The sequence below is a fragment of the Alternaria viburni genome, assembly GCF_023758015.1.
Source record: "Alternaria viburni strain BMP 2772 chromosome Unknown scaffold_6, whole genome shotgun sequence".
Taxonomy (NCBI): domain Eukaryota; kingdom Fungi; phylum Ascomycota; class Dothideomycetes; order Pleosporales; family Pleosporaceae; genus Alternaria; species Alternaria viburni.
Window position 1 is genome coordinate 731,088 of NW_026055775.1, and position 19,818 is coordinate 750,905.

At 46.7% G+C, this 19,818-nt stretch overlaps 6 protein-coding genes across 6 annotated transcripts; 4 read left to right on the top strand and 2 right to left on the bottom strand.

Moving 5' to 3' along the window:
• Nucleotides 1-6,291: 6,291 nt before the first annotated feature.
• On the top strand, nt 6,292-7,789 carry J4E79_003694 (uncharacterized protein; the record flags this gene model as incomplete). The annotated part of the gene is made up of 2 exons (XM_049352586.1): nt 6,292-7,288; nt 7,311-7,789. 2 exons carry the CDS (start codon nt 6,292-6,294, stop codon nt 7,787-7,789), a joined length of 1,476 nt encoding a protein of 491 aa, XP_049212965.1.
• Nucleotides 7,790-9,539: 1,750 nt separating this feature from the next.
• Nucleotides 9,540-9,977, top strand: J4E79_003695 (uncharacterized protein; the record flags this gene model as incomplete). The annotated part of the gene is made up of 3 exons (XM_049352587.1): nt 9,540-9,555; nt 9,615-9,680; nt 9,817-9,977. The coding sequence occupies 3 exons, from the start codon at nt 9,540-9,542 to the stop codon at nt 9,975-9,977; spliced, it is 243 nt and encodes an 80-aa protein (XP_049212966.1).
• A 635-nt stretch (nt 9,978-10,612) lies between these two features.
• Nucleotides 10,613-11,454, top strand: J4E79_003696 (uncharacterized protein; the record flags this gene model as incomplete). The annotated part of the gene is made up of 3 exons (XM_049352588.1): nt 10,613-10,698; nt 10,757-11,303; nt 11,356-11,454. 3 exons carry the CDS (start codon nt 10,613-10,615, stop codon nt 11,452-11,454), a joined length of 732 nt encoding a protein of 243 aa, XP_049212967.1.
• A 383-nt stretch (nt 11,455-11,837) lies between these two features.
• On the bottom strand, nt 11,838-13,493 carry J4E79_003697 (uncharacterized protein; the record flags this gene model as incomplete). Its single annotated transcript, XM_049352589.1, has 1 exon — nt 11,838-13,493. The coding sequence occupies one exon, from the start codon at nt 13,491-13,493 to the stop codon at nt 11,838-11,840; it is 1,656 nt and encodes a 551-aa protein (XP_049212968.1).
• Nucleotides 13,494-14,289: 796 nt separating this feature from the next.
• On the top strand, nt 14,290-16,013 carry J4E79_003698 (uncharacterized protein; the record flags this gene model as incomplete). Its single annotated transcript, XM_049352590.1, has 2 exons — nt 14,290-14,400; nt 14,457-16,013. 2 exons carry the CDS (start codon nt 14,290-14,292, stop codon nt 16,011-16,013), a joined length of 1,668 nt encoding a protein of 555 aa, XP_049212969.1.
• A 956-nt stretch (nt 16,014-16,969) lies between these two features.
• J4E79_003699 (uncharacterized protein) lies at nt 16,970-18,414 on the bottom strand (the record flags this gene model as incomplete). The annotated part of the gene is made up of 2 exons (XM_049352591.1): nt 16,970-18,286; nt 18,352-18,414. The coding sequence occupies 2 exons, from the start codon at nt 18,412-18,414 to the stop codon at nt 16,970-16,972; spliced, it is 1,380 nt and encodes a 459-aa protein (XP_049212970.1).
• Nucleotides 18,415-19,818: the final 1,404 nt, after the last annotated feature.

The following is a 19,818-nucleotide window of genomic DNA, read 5'->3' on the forward strand; positions in this document are numbered from 1 at the left end:
TCTAGAGGTACTAGAGCACTGCCTAGTGTAGGCGTACTAGAGTTCTACCTAGTATATAGATTTAGGTATTATAGTAAAAACTATAACTATTCTATATTTAGTTAAGAGGTTTTTAGGTTCTAGAAAAACTAATTATAAGTTACTTAAGTATTACGTAGGTCTTAGATAGATAATATATTACGTTAGTTAGGTTAGTAAAGTAGAATTAGCTTATAACGCTTATAGAAGAGAAAGAAGTATAGTTAGTAGAAAAGCTTATAGTAGAGAAGCTTATCTAAGTAGACCTTAGCTTTACACTAAGCGTTCTAGAAGTTAAGAATAGTAGTGTTAGTAGCCTATTAAGCTATAATAACTTTCTAGTTCTTACTTTCTAGTACTATAGTAATCTTCTTACGCTCTGTAATCTTAAGCTAGTACTTATTATAGTAAGTGTTAGCTTTCTTCTTCTTATAGTTAAAGTTATTAATAAGCTAGTTATACTTTTTACTAGTAATAGAGTTTTCTAGTTATAGCTTAAGCTTATTACGCTCTTTAGTAATAGTGTTACGTTCTAAGAGAAGTGCCTTATAAGTAGAAAGACTAGTTAACTTAGTAGCGTAACTAGTCTAAAGGCGCGTTATTACAGTCTAGAGTTTACGTAGTTTAGTACTCTTAGTAGTATATTTCTAACTACTAATAAAACCTTTAAGACTATTAGCGTTCTAAGCTTCTTTAAGTAGTTAGGTAAGCTTATTAATATAATTATTCTTTAACTTTATTTAATATAATACGTTATAGATAATAGTAAGAAGAGTAGTTATATAGAAGTACTAGTTATTAGACTAGTTAAAGGCTTACTTACTAAAATTTACAGCGTTAGTAATAGTTAACATAACTTTACCTTAGTACGTACTATTATTAGAGAGGTAGTCTTAATCTATCTAGATTATAAAAGTAGTTTATTTATCTATATTAGTAGAGTTATTCTTTTTATATTTAAGAAGCTTAATCTAGTTATAAGGCTTAGTCTCTAGGCTATAGAAGAAGACGCGTATATAGTAGACGTTATTCTAAGTAGCCTTAATAGTAATATTATAAAACTTAATATAGATATAGGTATTATCTAGAGTCTAGAGTTTTTAGTAACTACTATCTAAACTCTCTATAAGCTAAAGTTATAGATAGAACACTAAGAAGAAGCTTTTATAATACTTTAATAAAGATAGCAGCGCTAGTAGAGGTATAGATTCTTACGTATTACCTATAAGTATCTAAGTAGAGTTCTAGATATTACTAAAGCTAAAGCTATTAGAAAAAGTATCTAGAGTAGAGGTGTTACTAAATAACATTAGCGCAATATAGAATATAGATATAGATAGATATTATAGAGACGCCTTATCTTTCTAATAGCGTATACTATATCTACTTACTTATTTATTTACTACCTTCTAATATTATAAGTAGAATAAGCTAGTTCTCTACTAACTTTGTAATTTAATATTATTTATATAACTAAGTCTAACACTTTCTAATATTCTCTATTAATAAATCTAACTATTATAGTAGTAGGCTTCTAGCTAACTACTAGTGCCTTATTTTTATAGCTCTATCTTTAGTACGCCTAGACGCAGAATTATTAGCGCTGTAAGTTCTACTCTATAGTTATATAATAGAGCTCTATAGGCTTTAATTAGTAGCGCGCCTTATAGAGTTATTTCTAAAAGAGTATAGATATCTAATTTACCTAATAAGTAGCTCTAACGTTAGTAGCAGCGCTTCTTTAGTTAGCAAGTTATACATAAATAGTCTAGTATCTAATTATAATATAACTTAATAAAGTTAGCGTATAGTATTCTAAGTATAGAGTGTTTTAAACGTAGTATAGTGTAATAGATATATTAAGTTAAAATTATATTACTAGTAAAATACTATGTTATAGAAAGAGAGAGCTATATAAGTAAGGTTTTAAAGTTTCTTGCCTAATATAGAGCTAGGCCTAATTAGATAGAGGTTATAGGTTTAATCTATAATATATATAGAATTATCTTCTAAAGTTTTATTTTAATTAATTACTAGAAATATATATAAAAGCGTAGTAGTATCTTATAGAGTAGTAGTATCTATAAGTTTAATAAGCTTTAGTTAATAGAGACTATTATTTTCTAGCGTAATTATAATAGTTTTATTAGTTTTAGCGTACTAGAATTAAAAGATAGATTTATTTACTAATCTATTAATCTTTTACTTTATAATCTATAAGACTAATACTAAACTATAAATAGTATCTAGTAAGTATATAATGTTAGATAGAGTAATATAGTTCTAAGTTCTATTATCTAGGTTAATATCTAAGTATACTATACTAATTCTAACTATTTCTAATATAGTGTTAGTATTAGTAATTTATATAAATCTTAGTTTAATATTATTTAAGTCTATAAATTAGTTTTAATTATTATATAGATATATACTAGCTCTAGAGTTAATAACCTATTTATTTATTAATAAGTTATCTTTCTTAAGTATAAGTATAGCTTCTATAACTATATTTATCTTTATAGATATATAATCTCTTAGTACTATCTCTCTTTTATTTCTATACTCTATATTAATACTAACCTCTTAAGAGTTAGTTAAGAAGTAAGAATAGAGAGTAGATTATATACTAGATTAATTATAATTCTAATAATAGTTAGACTAGTTTAAGAAGTAACTATTAATATAGTAGCCTTAGTAGTAATTAATAGTAACTAGTTTATTATTATTATAGTTATCTAAGACCTCTAAGCGCTCTAATTAGCTACTTTAATTTTTACTACAATTCTTAGTACTATTATAAGTAACTTTATCTATAGTAAATTAAGCTTTTACTTAGTCTAGGTTATCTAGCTAGTTAGATAAGTAATAGTTAGTGTAGAAGCTTTAGACTTTTATAATCTTAGTAATCTTAGTAGAGTAAAATATAAGACTAATTTATTTATTAAATATTTTATTTTAGTTTTCTTATTTATTTACTTTATTCTTTAGCTTTATCTAATCTAGTTTAAGTTCTAGATACTTAATAAAGCACTTATCTTAAGAGTAATTATATTCTTTATATTCTTATATAAAGTATTTTTTACTTTAATTTTTTTTATTATAATAATCTTTATTATTCTTTTTATTATTAGGCTTTTATTTCTTCTAATCTTTTTTATTTTAATAGATATTAATTTTAGCGTCTTAGAGTTATTATTTAATATTATTAAAGTAAGACTATTTAACGTTTTATCTATTATATAGTATATTTATAAATTAAATAGTTTTATTAAACTCTAGAGTAAAAGAATAAAAGATCTTAGCTTAAAGAGCGCTTATATTATATATACTTTTTAGTTCTTAAAAATAGATAATATTCTCTTCTAGCTAACTAAAGAAGTTATTAAGGTCTTTATAGTTCTTTAAGTAGAGTAATTTAATAGTCTTATAAAGAATTTACTTATTTTAGTAGTTACTAAGTTAATATTATTTCTTAAAGTATATCTAGATATTTATAAAATTAGTATACTTATTTAAAACTAATTAGATAGAGTCTAAAATATAGAGTCTAAGAAGTATAAGTACTTAATTAGTTTTCTTATTATATTTATTATAGTTATATAGAGCACTCTTATATTACTTTTTAGCTTCTTTAATTATAATATTCTAGTAGAACTTAGAGTTATTTTTATTAATTTCTACTTCTATAATAAAGTTTCTATACTTATCTAGAGTAAATTAAGTATTAAGTTTAACTTTTTTATATATAGCTTATAAGTATATAAGAATATTAAGTTTATTAATATTTATATTATTACTATTAAGAATATTCTAGAGGTTAAGGTATTAAGTAATAATCTTAATATCTTATTTCTATTTAGTAAAGTTAGTTTATCTAATAAGCTTAGTAATTTTATATAAGAATACGTTTTTAATAGTAAGATTAGTAGTAACTTTATTAAGAGAGTTTCTATTAGATATAATTAGTGTAGTAGAAACTTCTAAGCTTATAATCTATTAAACTTAATAAATTAATATAAAATAAGATAATAAAGTAAAATAAAGCTTTACCTCTTTTATATACTTAAGAAGTAGTATTTATATTTACTATAATATAAACTTACTCTCTAACTAGAAGCTTTTAGTTTTATCTAATAATAGTAAACAACTAAGTTAATACTACCTATCTAGTTTATGAACTGCGCGCTATAGGCAAGCAATACACGACGTCTAGTCTGCACACAGTCTTTCTTGAGAAGTTGTGACCACTTGTACTCTCCATGCTCTCTTTCGACCTGTAAGGCCTCAAGCACCTCTCTGTTCTCCTTCTCAATCTTTGGATCATCAGGCGTGCCGTCGTAAACGTCACAAAGAATCTGAAGCGCCTCTTCATGTCGGCCATGCGCATACAAGTACCGGGGTGATTCAGGAAGGCCAAAAACAAGTACGATAACGATAATCGCGAAGATGACCTGGCATGCAATCGGCAAACGCCACGCGATCGATCCTTCCGTGAACGACATGCCGTAGTCAAACCAGTACGCAAGCTCGATACCTACCCCAACAAAAAGCGGTTCCGACGCGACGAGCCGACCGCGCTTGTTCGCCTCGCAGAGTTCAGATTGGTACATCGGCACAGTTGATGTCTCGATCCCAGTACCAATTCCAGTCAGAAACCGCGCAACCATCATATGCGGCACCGAGTACGCACTCGCTTGGAGCGCGCCGCCGACCTGTAATCATTAGCCACAATCCCACCAGTACAGATCTGCCCTCTTACTATAATCCAAACCATGGCAATCCACATAGCCAGCCTCCGTCCCGTCTTCTCGCAGAACATAAAGCTGAGGATACATCCTGTGAAGCAACCGAGGTTGTATATCGACACGATGATGCCTTCGAGACCGGGTGAAGGGTGGTCGAAGGTGTTCAGGAAGTCTTCGTTGCCGACGATGCCGCTGAAGACGCCTTGGTCGTAGCCGAAGAGAACGAAGGCGAGTTGGCACGCGATCGTTATGGCGGCGCGAAGTTTGAAGCCGCGACCGTACCTAAGTATCGGTGTAAGATGTCAGCGCGTGTTACAGTAATGTGTAGAGATGTGACTTGCCAGTTGAAGTGTGGGGCGTGGAACATATTGGACGCTTTCTGCTCGCTGGTCTGCTAGATGCGACTTGATGCGACGCACAATTACGACGATGGGATATGCGAAGAAGACTGGAGTACCTTATGGGCCCTGCCCATGTATCTATACACACATCTCCATACCTCACCGCTCGCTACCCGGATCATATCACCCGAACACACGCAGCATGCTAGATCTGACCCCGACGTCACAACAGATGGTCAGTCGGCAAAATCGCCGTTATCACACGCTGCCTGCGCACATAACTGACGGAGTAATTGCGGGGCAGGGATCGTGCAAGAGGTTCTGGCGAATGGTTAAGAGGTAAAACGCCGTTGGAAGCCTTGCCGAGCTATTGGTGGCGTTGCATGGTCGCGTAGAAATGCGCGTCTGGGGTAGGATGGGGTGATCTGCAGGTGCGGAGGTGGAGAAGGGGGGATGACGTCGCGAGGAAGGCACGTTTTGGGGAAGCCGGTGATGATGCAGCAAGGGCGGCTGGCATGAGCATGTAAATCGGGGTACAACAAGAGCTTATTGAATCGAAGCGCCACATTTCTATACATGTGTCGCGATCAATGCTACAGAGACCATAGTTATGAATGCTGAAGTGCTGCGAAGTCCAGGTGGCTGGTGTGCTTATCTCCGCGCCATCTCCGGAGCGATCCTGCCAAATCTCAGCCGTCACTCCATCCTCTCTTCCATCTCCATTCATTAATCTACTATCGCCAATTGCAATGTTTCCTGCGAGAACGACGAAATGTCCATTGACATTTACTAATACGACTGGAGCACACGAGCGGCACTCCTACAGGGTTAACACCAACTTAGACTGCGGATCGTAACAATGGGTACACCTGTGTAGCGAACGCTGTTGAGATATGTCGTTAGACATGGGCCAAACATGATGTTCGCCAACTTGGTCTTTACCATTCTATGCTACCTGGTCAAACAACCTCAACAAGCGCATGCAGATTCATATCGATACAAGGAAACACTCGATGAACAAACAATGGGGGGACTTCATTAAGTGAAATCTCCTGCTTCGCATTTCACGCTTCTGCCTACGGAGGAGAAAAGCTTTGTGGTGCCTTCCTCTAACCTTGCGCCCGCATTTTATCAACCGGCTTCCAACACGATACACAGCCTAGCTTCAGATCAGAAGTACACCAAATATGGCGGCTCCAATGGGTACAACGACCAAGCAACCCACCTCTAATCAAGGTCATCTACAGTCTTTGATTGCCAAGATCCGTAAAGAAGTCCGACGACCGACACAGATAGAGATCTCATATGCAAACAATTTCACTCAGGCTGTCGAAAAGGAAGCTTGGAAAGAGTCTCAGGAAGTTCGCAACAGCATGTTGGGCGTCGCTCAAGATGCTCGGAGGATGTTTGGCCTTCGACCGTTCGACATGTCGTTAAATGTGGAGAATGAAGCCGATGGCAAAGAAATGGTTCTGCGAAACGGCGGGAAGCGATCAGCTTCCACTGCACCAGCACCTAATGCATCAAAACGGCAACAGCGCGAGCCGATTCGACCACCGCCACCACCAACTTCTGGGAAGATAGATCAGAAATCTGAGGCTCTAGATCAATCCGGTCGTGTCCGTCACATTAAAGAGGAAAACACCGTCACTAACTCCCAAAATGGTCCACACGGCCATGGTCATTCTCAGTCAATCGAGGCTCCATTCGCCACCAGCTTCCTCACCAACAGCGCGCCAATCTACAACCAAAACATCAACAGCGGGTCTGGTCAGCAGAATATCAACGTCTATGGCGTATTCGAACCTCCGCCACCACCAGCTACCGGCGCCGCTCCAACTGAGTACGAGATCCCTACCGAGCCAGAGCATCGCCTAAACCGAGACCCTGGACAGCAAAAGCTCTCGATCAATGATACTGTTACCAACAAGACGGCCGGCGATGGTAACCCCGGCGGTCACAAGCAGACGTTGAAGGGTCCACATGGCAATACGCACATGCGCATGACAGCGCCGGTGTACAATCAGAACGTCAACACCGGGAGTGGACAGCAGAACATCGACGTCATCGGAAAGATGGACTTTGAGAAAAAGGATCGCAAAGAGCGACCGCGTCAAGGCCCTATAGTCGCAGTCGCGCAGTCTGCAAACCCACAGCCACAGCGGCGCGACGATCAGGGAACAGGTAACCCACACTACGGTCACAGTCCATATTACCGGCCGACTTCGCCTCAAGGCCTTGCAGTTGCAACCGGGCAGAACGCAATTCCACTACCACAGCGACGCGACAATGAAGCACCTCGTAGTCCATTCTATCGACCAGCTTCGTCTCACTATCGACCAACCTCGCCTCAGTATGGATCAACTTCGCCTGAGTATCGACCAACCTCGCCGCAGTACTCGTATGGACCAACTTCGCTTCACCGTCGATCTCGCTCACCTCGCCGCCGCGTCGCCCCGCGTAGTGACAGTGGCGCAATGGATGAGTACCGGGATCGTTCGTACGGGAGGGGTGATGGTCTTCCATATGAGGATGCTCCGTATGATTCAGAAGATGACTGGTCGAGACCAGATGGTGTGGATCGTTCTGGTCCAAGAACTCCGCGTCGCGGACGCTGAGATGAGTGGTATGATGGCCGATGACGATGAGTCCAAAAGGAAAGATCGCGGCCAGGCATTTTCATGATCTACATAGTCAACTGGTAAATATGTTCAGGCCATCTCTATGAGATTATAGTAAAATGCATTGTCAAGATGACCAAGCTCTTGCATTAATCTGTCAAGCCTTTTAATTATACATGAACGTGATTATAATAGTCTGACGCTTCTTGCAGCTCCGGACCAGCTTTATTACCAGATAAGTTTTCAGCGAGGGATCCCTAATCGCGTCCTTCGTTTTCCCCTGGATTTCCTCCGGGGTTCGCTTCCTGGTTTGCTTCGCGGATCTCTCCCTCATTTCCCTCATCACCCTCGCGGACGACGTGTCTAGGCGAATCATGTGGTTCTGCGATCGGCACCCCTCTTTCTTCATCGCTGGGTTGGTCTTCATCATCAAATTCGACACTCTCAGTGCTCGTGGTTTCGATAGTCGACATTGAGTCACCTTCCTCGCTAGGGTGATCAGTATGGTCAGAGTTATCAGATTTAGGGCGAACAAGTTCGGGAACTTTGTCTTGGGAAGGTACTTGAGAGGGGCCACGGTTGGCGCCCCCTTGGTCATTGGAAGACATTTTAGTGTAGCCCTATTGCTGGAACGAATGAGTGGGTCTAGCTTGTGGGCTGAAGCTTTGTATTACGTATCTCACTGTAGCAAACCTCCTCATTGTCATGGGAACTCAGGAGGGTGACTAGGGCTCGTGATGATATGATGAGGGTATTAGAGAAAGGATCACCTGTACGATTTTGGTCGTTTCATGGGAGCAGAAATTGGAAAGCCTATGCCGGCTTTAATGATGACGAGATCTTGGCCTGTATATGCTGGAAGATACCAGAAGTTCTGTGTGTTGTATAGCGGACGCGTTTTGGTTGCTACCTTGCGGCCGTGTGCTTGTCAGCTGAAGAGCAGGGGGACCTGAGGTGAGGCCTTCATCTAGACAGGCGTTATGGATTGTCGTGAGATTAGGTGGTTGACATGGGTTGTTTCCCGACTGAACATTCTTCGCGATGGCATCTTGTTCTATGAGAGATACACAACGACCGCTCACCTGGCACTAGGTGTACGCGGCAATCTGCCTTCATGAAGAGGGTCACTGCTTACGCCTGAGGCCAAGTCTGAGTAAACGCGGTTAAAACGCGGGTTAAATGGGCCACAGCCAGAGAGTCGCTCACCGAAGGTTACTCCGGTATGGATGAACAGCTTTACAGATTCTTCCATCCACCAGGTAGGAAGCTGGCGAATGGGGGTAATGGTTCCCTGTGTCGCGCATACCGCGGACATTCTGTTCGACAGCACATGCATCGTGCCATATCCAGACCCAGCTACCAGACAGTCGGGACAGAAACATGTGAGGGATATTTTTGGGGGTTGCTCGCTCGCATTAAGCAGCCCACACCCCGCGGAGAACGTAACATAAATGCAAAGCTCAACCACCGTGATGGAGAAGTGACTCCATCCGCTCAAGTCTCTGGGCTCAACGGGAACGGTAAACATGGATCATGACTGAGAAATCAGCAGATCCAAGGACCAGAGTGATGTTCTTGGTAGAACACCCGGTCTCGACACAAGGCCAAGGCCCTATTTCACCCTAACAACGGGCCGATGCTCGGTCGACGATCATCAAGCGCGAAGAATCTTCCATGCCAATACGCCGGCTCCGAGGCCAGGCCTTGGCCCCACGCGGGTGCTATCAGATGGATTAAAACTGGGCGATTGGTACCACGACTAATCAATCTGATAATCGTCGCTTTATCTGATCCACCAACGTACACAACCGAAGATGGGTGCCTTAGGATGTGAGGAATTTGTGGTTCCAGAATTGTATGGCTGCTTGGATGCTAATGCTAGTACGCAGGGCTCAGGGCCAGCGACTCTGGCGATGCGAAGAAAGTTTTGGAGAGGAAGCTCGTTGTGAAGCTTGGTATGAGCATCTTTATCCCCATGGCGCAACCATGCTAACTTTCATGTGACTAGACATCTTCATCATGGTCAGTACTGTCGCAGAATTGGACTACTCATGATATCTGATTGTCTTGACTAGGTGTTTTGCTGTGCAGCTTACTTCTTCAACTACCTGGACCGCCAGGCTTTCGCCAATGCCTACGTCGCTGGTCTCCGCGAAGACATCGGCCTCAAAGGCAACGAGTATAGCATCTTGCTGTCTATTTTCACTGCGGGGTCCGTTCAGTGTGCCAGTGTGTCATGGCACTCTAGCTGACAGTTTCGCAGTCTCGTTGTCGGCCAGATACCCCATGGTCTCATCATCCAGAAAGTTCGCCCTAGCATATGGCTTCCGTTCACTCTTATCCTTTGGTCTCTTTTGACCATGTGTTCAGCTGGGTGCAAGACGTATTCACAGCTTTGTGCAGTCCGCTTCTTCCAGGGTTTGATCGAGGCCAGTTTGTATAGTGGTAGCGTGTATGTGATGGGTTCATGGTAGTAAGTCGATCGAATTCCTTTTCATGGGAAGATGCTCAAGATCCCCGCAGCAAGCCTTCCGAGATAGCCAAACGGGCTGCCATCTTTACTGCGGTCGGGCAGGTCGGAAGTATGTGCGCTGGTCTCATGATGACGGCAATGCACCAGACGATGGAAGGTAAAGGCGGCTTGAAGGGTTGGCAATGGGTGTTCATCATTGGTACGTGAGCGACTTCGAGGGCCGTCGCGCGCGCGTTGCTGATACATCTGATTCAGACGGTCTCATGGGAATCCCAGTTGGTCTCTTCGGATTCGTAAGTTACGTCGGTGCTTGTACCCGAACCTGAGGACTGATAGTAAGCCTAGTTCACATTCCCGGATCTTCCAGAGTCGACCAGAGTTTCGTACATCACTCAGGCGGAAAGACAACTCGCAATGAGTCGTCTACCACCCAAGACAGCAGACACCCACAACATCGAGTTCAAGAGCCTTGCGAAGCGTGTTCTCCTAACGCCTACTATGTGAGCAGATACCGGTCGTGTTAGTCAAAACCAGGGAGTCATACTAATTCCTCTGTAGATACATCCTCACAACGTTCTCAGTCGTCTGCGCCATGCTCGAAGCCTTCGCCTTCCAGGGCATGTTCCTCCTCTGGCTCAAGCACAACAAGTCTCGCTTCTCCCAAACCGCTATCAACACGTACCCTCTCGGAATTCAAGCTGTTGCGATCGTCTCCCAGATTTTGGGCGGAGCCTTTATCGACCATACAGGTCATCGTCTGCCTATGATCATCTTTAGTGGAGCGATGCAGCTCATCACCGCATCGCTTCTGCTCGTGCGCAACCTTCCAGATGCGGGAGTCTTCACAGCGCATTACCTCAGTGGCACAAGTTTCATCGTGAATCCAATCATGTACGGCTGGGCCACAACCATCTGCCAGCGAACGGGCGACGATGCGGTGAGGGGTGTGACCGTGTATACAATGGCTATGGGTGGTCTGATCCTGTACACGTGGTGGGGTATTGTTATGTACCCAGCCACGGATGTACCGTACTGGAAGAAAGGAAGTATCACCATGATCGTGGTGGTCTTTGCCTTTATTGGATGGGCGTTCGTGGTCAGATGGGTGAGTATCATTGGCGGATAAGAGATTTGGCGTGTGCTAACGATTCGTGTAGCTTGATAGGAAGACGGCGATGGCTGCGAACCGTGAGCCAGCTGAGTCTGGAGAGCTCGAGGCTCCGGAAATGGTTGATGAGAAGACGAAGTCTGGGTAATGGGCTTTTTCGCGGCCCCTCAGAAAGCACTGCCCCTTCGGTTCGCGCACGTCAATGGTGTCGACAAACCCCTTGACGAAAAGATATGAGGGCAGTAATGGCTGCAGGCCGCAGTCGCTGATGCGGGACGTCTTGCAGAAGGGTCGGTTGGTGCTGCGGGCGAAACGCATCACGAAGGGATTCAGGGTCTCGCATGTCATCATTACGTCATCGTCATCTCCGCGTTCCGTCGCAGAAAGAACCTTGGAATGCACTCAATGCTCCTAATTATACACTACTCATCACCCTGTTCGCTTCCTTACTGCTATCTTTAACCATTTTGTTCATCTCATCTACGTATGGAAGTCTCCGGATCGCCGCCGATATGACCAGTGAGTATGTACTTACATCCATTCACCAACCTTCCGTGCCCACTCAAGATGCAGCTGTTGTAAAGCAGTATTCGACGTGTCTGGTCGCAAATCTCGGCTTCGAAGTACATATCTGTCGATTCTTCGACGTCGGCTACCTGTAGCCATTGGAACATCCTCGGAGCGCAGTGATCTACTCGCCTCATCCGTAGCAACCGTAATGGGCTGACCCGGTTCTTCTCTAGGTTTTTGGCGATCCTCGTCACCCGGATTCATATACACATCTTCAAGCCATTCATCGATCCAGCGCCGCTTACGGGAGGATATCCTCTTTCCAAAACTTCGTGGCTCGATTGCCTCTGTCTGACCCGGAAGGCCCGGCTCCGGTTTGGACGGCCTTTTTCGAACCTCGCGATCATGCCGATTTGCATCAGAGAGAGCGCATTCCGCCTGCGCATGGCCTCTGTCAGCGTCCTGCATCTTCGCAGAAATCTTGCGGCATTTTTCCAGCCATATGGGGCCAAATTCTTCTTCCAACTGATACGACCTTACGCTTGCGTTGCCACGTTTCCCTCTCTGGTGAAACATGTAAGTCTTCAGTTCCTGATCGTACTGCTCACGAACATTGTTAAACTCTCGCTCAACGCGTATTGCCTCGTCCGCCGTTTGGTAGAGCACATCCTGTAATGCCAGCAGGTGGTCGTTGCGAGGATAGTCCTTCCATGCGTTATTCCAAGTACTCTCTGGCTCTTCTTCTCCCAGAGCTTCAAATACTTCACTACCTTTGTCCACGACTGGCGCGGGTTTCCACTCCCCGGGTATCTCATCGTTCCAATTATTCTCGGACCAATTCAAGCTACAACCGTCTACGGGTTCTTTTGCGCTCAGGATTTGGACCCGCGGATTCTTGTCGGCGTCATCGATTCCAGGCAGAACGCCTATCTTTACGAGCAGTTCGTCCAGCAAGACCCATAGCGCATGCTCTGCGTCTCTCAGGCTTGTTTCTACTGCTTCATGTCGAGCGTAGACATCATTCTGCTGTTCTTCAAGCTTTACTTTCTGTAAAACGTTTGCTTGGGTACGTAAGATGACTTCTGAGCGACGCTTCATGGCCCACTCAAAGGTGTCTTCGTCGTACTCACCGTAGTTGCTTGAAGTCACCCTATCTAGTTCTTTCGCCTCCACCCCCAATTTGTTGTCGTCGTGCTGTATCTTGGTATACTCTGCTTCAATCGTATCAAGCTCGCAGTCACGCCACGCGCACGATGCATTGAATTTACGACGGGCCGACCCAGCTTTTACGATGGCACTGAACATCTCGTACGTCGGCACGATGCCTGCACATTCATCGAAGCCATTACCAATCAGTAGCAAGCCACTTTCCTCATAGAAGTTCTCCTTTCTTATGGCATCTGGCCACCACATGACCGGGTGGAACCGGCCAGGTTCTGGATGTCTCAAGTCCGGATCTTGTCGTAGGGTGGGAGACTGTGAGATCGCTCCGTGTGATAGATGGTCGGCCTGCGATTTTGACTGGTCAGGCGAAGAAGCGCCCGGTGAACGTCCGACTGGCCTACTCCCTATCTCGGCAGGGGCTACGTACTGCGGATGTATCTGCGGTACGAGCTTGAGGAACCGCTCACCTCCCCGAGCTCGGCAGTCCCTATCGTATTTTCTTTCACTGGCCATCGAGTGAATCTCAGGAGAAAGCCAAAGCCAGTTCGAAGCAGGTCTGGCCTTTTCCCGCCCAGCTGTGGCCGGAGAAAAGTGTGCAGAGTCCTCTGTGAGACGAAGAAACTTGCATGGTCGTCCCGTCGAATGCATGGCGCTTTGGAGACCAACATCGTCGATGAAGTCTTGAAAGCATCTTTTCCTTTGGAACTTCCCGGTGTTAGCCATGGAATTTGACACTGGACGAGTAATCAGTCGTGACTGCCGGGTATCTACGAATCAGTTCTTGAGTGCATGACAGCGCAAGTATCGTTGTTTGGCATTACTTTGAGAACTGCAGCGAAGATGAGTCTTCTAACGTTGAGGTTGCACCAATAACAAAGACATGGAAGTCAATGGCATAGGCTTGCCTTTGTCATATTACCGTCTTTGTTACTCGGTGATCTTACATAAGCAGAATCAGTACACACCACATCGCCTCCACAGCTTCGCTCGCTGTGAATTGGATGCGAGTGAATGTTATGAATCCTTCTCAATTTGGACAGCAAAAGCAGGTGAAATGGTCAAATCCGCTGCGCTAAACTCGGAGAGGTGCCTTGCGCCCGCTCTGTCATATATCAGTGGCCACTACTCGATGAATCAAGACCCCTATTACTACCGACATAACCACAACCTCCTCAACCCAGCCACAATAAGTAACTAGCTATGACAGACAGAAACCAGTCGGGTGATCGGAGGCATGGAGCGGACGGCACGCAACCCAACGATCGCAATGCACGTGGAAATAGTCGGGAACCAAGGGGCACCCACCATGATGATCAAGGCAGAAGGCCTCGAAACCGATCCCTGTCACCCCAAGCTCAAGGACATGATACAACTCCTGGAAACCGACGACCCACTCAACATGCAGGTCTGCAACGGAACCGTTCGACAGGCAACATGTATATCGGAAATGGCATGACCAATGTATACAATGGCCAGAATCCAAACCTCATACCTCTTGGTGCTCGGAGCACCAGCAACTCTACCTCGGTCCCTTTGACTCCTGTCGTGTCTACACAGCCTACTGCAACTGCAGGCAATGGTGCTGGTATCAACTATGCAGCTAGAACCGCAGCCAGCGGAACAAAGTACGAGAACTCAAATAGAAGCGGGAGTGGCCGACAGCCCTCGCAACGAGCTCGGCCGAATACTCCTTCCCGTAACGCTACCATCCAAACCCCAATCCTGGACGGACATGGGCGTATCAGTCAACGCATCCAGAGTAAACCAGGACTGGTCTTACCAGAGAACGAGAAACTCAAACCCGGAGACATTGTCAGTTTCTGGATGATCAAGCATTGTCTCCTCGACGCTTACCAGCGACGCAAACACCACGCGGACGGAACCTGGGAGTTTGCTGATACTGATAAGTGCGTACTTCGGTTTCAGCCAAACGATTACATACGTAATAAATACGGGCAGGACTGGCCACACGGCTTCTCCCTGGAATCTCGAGATGGCCTTGTAGTTGGTGTATCATACGACGATAACATCGCAACCGTCGACATCCTGCCTTTCTTCTCCTATTCCGGCAAAGGAGCCTGGCAAGACGAAGCAGAAACCATCCCCAAATCCCCAGAGTTCTGTGCTTCGCACCTCTCCATAATGACCCGGATCCGACTCGATCGTCGAATGCGATACGAAGCAAGGATCAAGCATCAGCGGGCGATGAACCCGAACTCTGACGTGAAGATGTCAATGAACACACCCACTCCTAACAGCCATCCATGGGCACCTCCCGACTGCATTGCGGTGGTCAACCTAAACGATTCATACGACCCCAAGCGCAACACTCTGGTCAGGTTCTCGATGGTTCTCACCATGAACGTAGATGCACGGGTACGAAAGCATTCCTCCCTAGAGCCAGAGAGCAAGATCCGCACCCTAGATATCTACCGTAAGTGGCTGTATCTCAGAATGATTGATCCCGAAGAGCGCTCTACAGGCGATTATGGCCCGTATACTTGGCTTAAAGGAATGGATCCAAGCTATACCGGGTCGCTACACACACCCGAAATTGGCACTACCAACGCTGCGCCTCAGCAGACGCCGATAGTGCCTCAGCAGAACGGAGACTTACCACGTCATACCGGTCCAGCTGTAGCCACTCCATCTCCGCAGACGCCAACAATGCCCCATCACAACGGCGTTCCGCCACATCCTACTGGTACTACCAATCCTACACCCCAGCAGCGGCCGGGAGCGCCTGATCAGAACGGAGCCCTGCCACCCCCACCTGGTCTAGGTGTGGTCACTCCACCCTGGATGAAGCGCAAGTTCGACGATACGGAGGAAAACCCCTCTGTGAACGCTGGACAGCAGGCCGCAATGGAAGATGTTGTCGAAACAACAGGAACCGACAGCTTCGGTACGCAAGCCGCCGACTCAACCACGCCACTGGAACCAGCATCAAAGCGACAAAAGACCGAGGCCAGCGCTGACGAAGCTGACACTGATGCTGGGGTAACACCTGGCAACCCCCCCTCCCCCAAATGAGAGCATGATACTCGAGAAAATGATCCCCGATTGAACTGCAAATATTGCGGTTACGAAGATATGATATGGCTATGCTTGTTGGCATGACCTTATCAGTACAGCCACATTGAGCGGCCTTCACTGCAGATGTCTTGACAGTTTATGATACCCCTTCCTCTTTATACTTTGTACCCTTGTTCTTGCTTAAAGGTCACTTTACCAGTTCCTTCTCTTTCCTGTTATGTCCATACTTTCACGTTGGTAGTCTTCTTATTCATGTTCATGTTTGTCGTCTTTTCGTATTGTTCTGCTGCCGGAATCGTCTTCGTTACTCATCTTGCGCTTGAGGATAAGCTTGATACGAAGCTGAACATGTTGCACGAACAATGTGAAAGACAAAAGCGCGATACGTTGGGTCGATGAGGTTGTTAGGTGTTTCAGATGACGCGGAGAGAGGGAGAGGGGAAAGGCTGGATCTCCGGGCGAGGAAGGGGTAGATGTTGGGCTGACAGTACTCGGGGCGAGTCATGGGAGTGGAGCGTAGGAAGGGGAGAGGTGTAAGAGGATGTGCATGATGCATGATCAGGGATCGATGAAGGAAATCGGTGTAAGAGCGGTAGGGGTGGGAGTAACTGTGAGGAATAACTGTCAACATATTAATTCGTTCTCGAGTCCGTAAATTTGTAATTGATACGTATGCGTGAAATAAAAGCAGCGTGGAAAGAATCTTCGTAGTACTCGCGATAGTCATGACCCATTATGTTCGCCCCTGCGCCGAACGAACCCAGAAGACTCCAAAGCAAGTAAGCAAGCGGCCAACGACGGGATCTTGATATGCCCATGTAATGTCGTCTAGATGGTATAAACGTGAGGAAGCAAAGCAACGCTAAATGCTGATGTACGATGATGAAGTATGATGAGGACGAAGGAAACGCCAAACGCTATGATAGAGGAGATTTGGTTGGAAGCCGTGGGGATCAGACGGCGACAGTGTGGGCGCGGAACAACATCTTGAGGCCGGAAGGCTCTTTCTCCTTCTTCTTGGTCTTGCTGCTTTCTTTGCTGCTCTCCTTGCCGGATTTGCTGGAGGCGACTTTGCTGGAAGCGACTTTACTTGAGGCAACCTTGCTGGAGGGACGTTTTGAGTCGGATGTCTTGCTGGTCTTGACGCTGACTTCGGACTTGGGTGCGCGGTGCTTGTGTTCTTTGTGCTCTTTGTGTTTTGATTCGCTGCTGTGCTTCTTGGATCGGGTGCTGCGGCGGGACTTGAGATCGTCTTCGTCAAGTACGCCGGCGGCGCAAAGGGTGCGGGAGGCTTCGGGCGTGATGAACTCGCCGTCGACACTGGTGCCGGAGCTGTTGGCCTCGACGTCTGCGATGCCGCGGCGCCACAGCTCTACGCGGCTAAGCTCCTGGGGCTCGAGCTCGTCGAGCTGGTTGTTGGAGTCTTCGATGGGCATGGTAGCGGCACGCATGGGTATCGCCATTTGCGGCTCGGGTAGTGGTGCGTCGACCTCCTTCTGGACTTGCATCTTCTTGATGATCTTGTATCCACCGAGTGCGACAATGGTGACGCCAACAGCGACACCTCCAGCGATCATGAACTGGGGGCTGAGGAGCAGAGCTGCAACGGCAGGGAAGCTGCCCTTGAGCGTCATGAGGACACCAGGTCCCATTTTGCCGACGATGGCGCTGATCTCGGCGAGCGTGAGTGATACGGCGGCAAGCGCTTCGGGATTCTTCTGCAGGTTCTCGATCATGGCCGTGGCCGTGTGTTGTAAGCAGTTGGCCTCGTCCAGGAGCAACTCGATCTTGGAAGCTTTCTCTTTCAGCTCGACGTCGTTGTACTTCTTGTCGGGCAGCGGCGGGGGCACGTCGCCGTAGCAGAGGTCCATGTCGACGGACTTGGATCGCGACTTACTGCTCTGCGATGAGCGCTGGACGGCTTGGTCGGAATTCCTCCTCGCAATCTCCTTGTTGTGTGCATCGCCGGCGAGGTCGGCTTCGAAGCGGTGTTTGCTGCTTCGCGGGCTGTCGTTGGCGTAGAAGCTGTCGCTGTAGCCGCGCTCCATCACGGGCCGGTCATGGGCCTTGGTGCGATGGGTGTGGGCTTTGGACGCCTTGGAGCGATGCGAGACCTGAGATCGGGCATCGTCGTCGTCCAGGCGGATGGCCTTGACGCCCTTGGCGAGCTCCTTCTCCTTCACGGCGGCATCGCGCTCCGCCTTGATCTCCGCCTTGCGCTCGCGGTAGGCGGCCTTGGCCTCCTTGAAGACGTTGACAATGTGCTTGCTCTGGGCGGGGCGTCAGTACGAGTACGGGGCTTATCGGGGGGCTAGCGAGCTTATCGGGCACTCACACTGCTCACGACCTTCCCACTCTTGTTAATAACAGTAATAGTCTCTCCGAGTCCGACGGCCATGGTGACGTAGTAGGGCGTTGTGTTCCTGCAGCAGCTGCACAGCGCGCGGCAAGAGGGGTTTTGTGTGACCTTGAGGCTGGTTGCGGTGAGAATGGTACTTGTGTCCTGGGCCTAAAAGGCGGCGGTGAGCATGTATCAGTCAGTGCTCGCGGAAACGGCAGCTGGCGCAACTCCACAAGGTCCCACCTGGATCACCAAGTCGTCGCGGCCAGGCTGCGACTATAAGGAATTTCAGAGTCACTCCTGACGGCGCTATTGTCGGAACACTACGCGCGGAATGAGGCGATTTCTACCGACCGCGACACGCAGCCATGATGGTGGTGGAGCGCGGGGTGCAACCAGAGTGGCCGAAGCGACCTGCAGCAAAGCCATTCACGAGACTGCCCGCATACTTCGCATCGCTTGTCTGTGACGTCTCGCCCTGGTTCGTGGGCTGCGGCGTGAAGACTCAACCAGTGCAGTCCGGGCATAGTCGCAGCGCGTGTCGCCATGTAACTGGAGGCGCTTCCCTGGCGCCGGCTATGCGGGCAGCGAGACGCTGCAGCACTGAGGCCCCGGCTTCGCCTGCCATTGGTGCGGATGGCTGTCTTGCTTTATTACTGCAGCCATCGTGAACGTGTCGTGACAGCGACTGGACAACTAATTTTCGGCAGCCTCAGTTCTCACGCGTGCTGATGCAACGATGCAGGCCCTGGCAGCCATAACCCGACTGTTGCTGCCCAAACCCCAATCTGGAGCCGGCTGGAATCGTTGTCAATCATTGTCCAGTTGGCATGATCGGCTCTGGGTTCAGCCTCCGGTAGCCTTCAGCTGGGAAGGTTGCCCTTACCGCGCCAGCCGTGGCGGTGCTGCTGTGGCGTCTGTGGCGGTGCGCTCTATCGTCGCGGCCGAGACTCCAAAAGGCTGTCAACGTCGAGCGGAGAAGGTTGAAAATCTGCGAAGATTACGCAAGCTGCGTCATATCGAGGCTGTCGGAGGTTTGACAGTCTTGGTCATCGCCAGCAGTGTGGCTGTAATTTGGTTGGGGTCCCACGCTCCTTTTTCTCAACCCACTTTTCCCACGTTTTCAACGCAGACAGGAAGGCACTCCCTGGTGGTGCTGGTGAGGCATTATCGACGATTCATTACCCGCAGGCGATCAAGGCTACTGGTCCCATTTACACTCCACACAGGCATCTCTGCTCGCCGATTTCCCATCCTGTCCAATCTTCGGCCGCGCTTCGCAATCCTCAAACTTGGCGGCAGAGTGTTCCAGAATGCACACCGACGATCTTCACTCTATCTCTTCGACCTGCATGCGGCAGCCTCCAGCCTCCCGCGCCCTGATATGCATGTTCCCGTGAGGCTGTCCTAAGTCTCCTTAGCAGCTGGAGCGACTCGAGGCGGGCCACACCAACCGCGTCA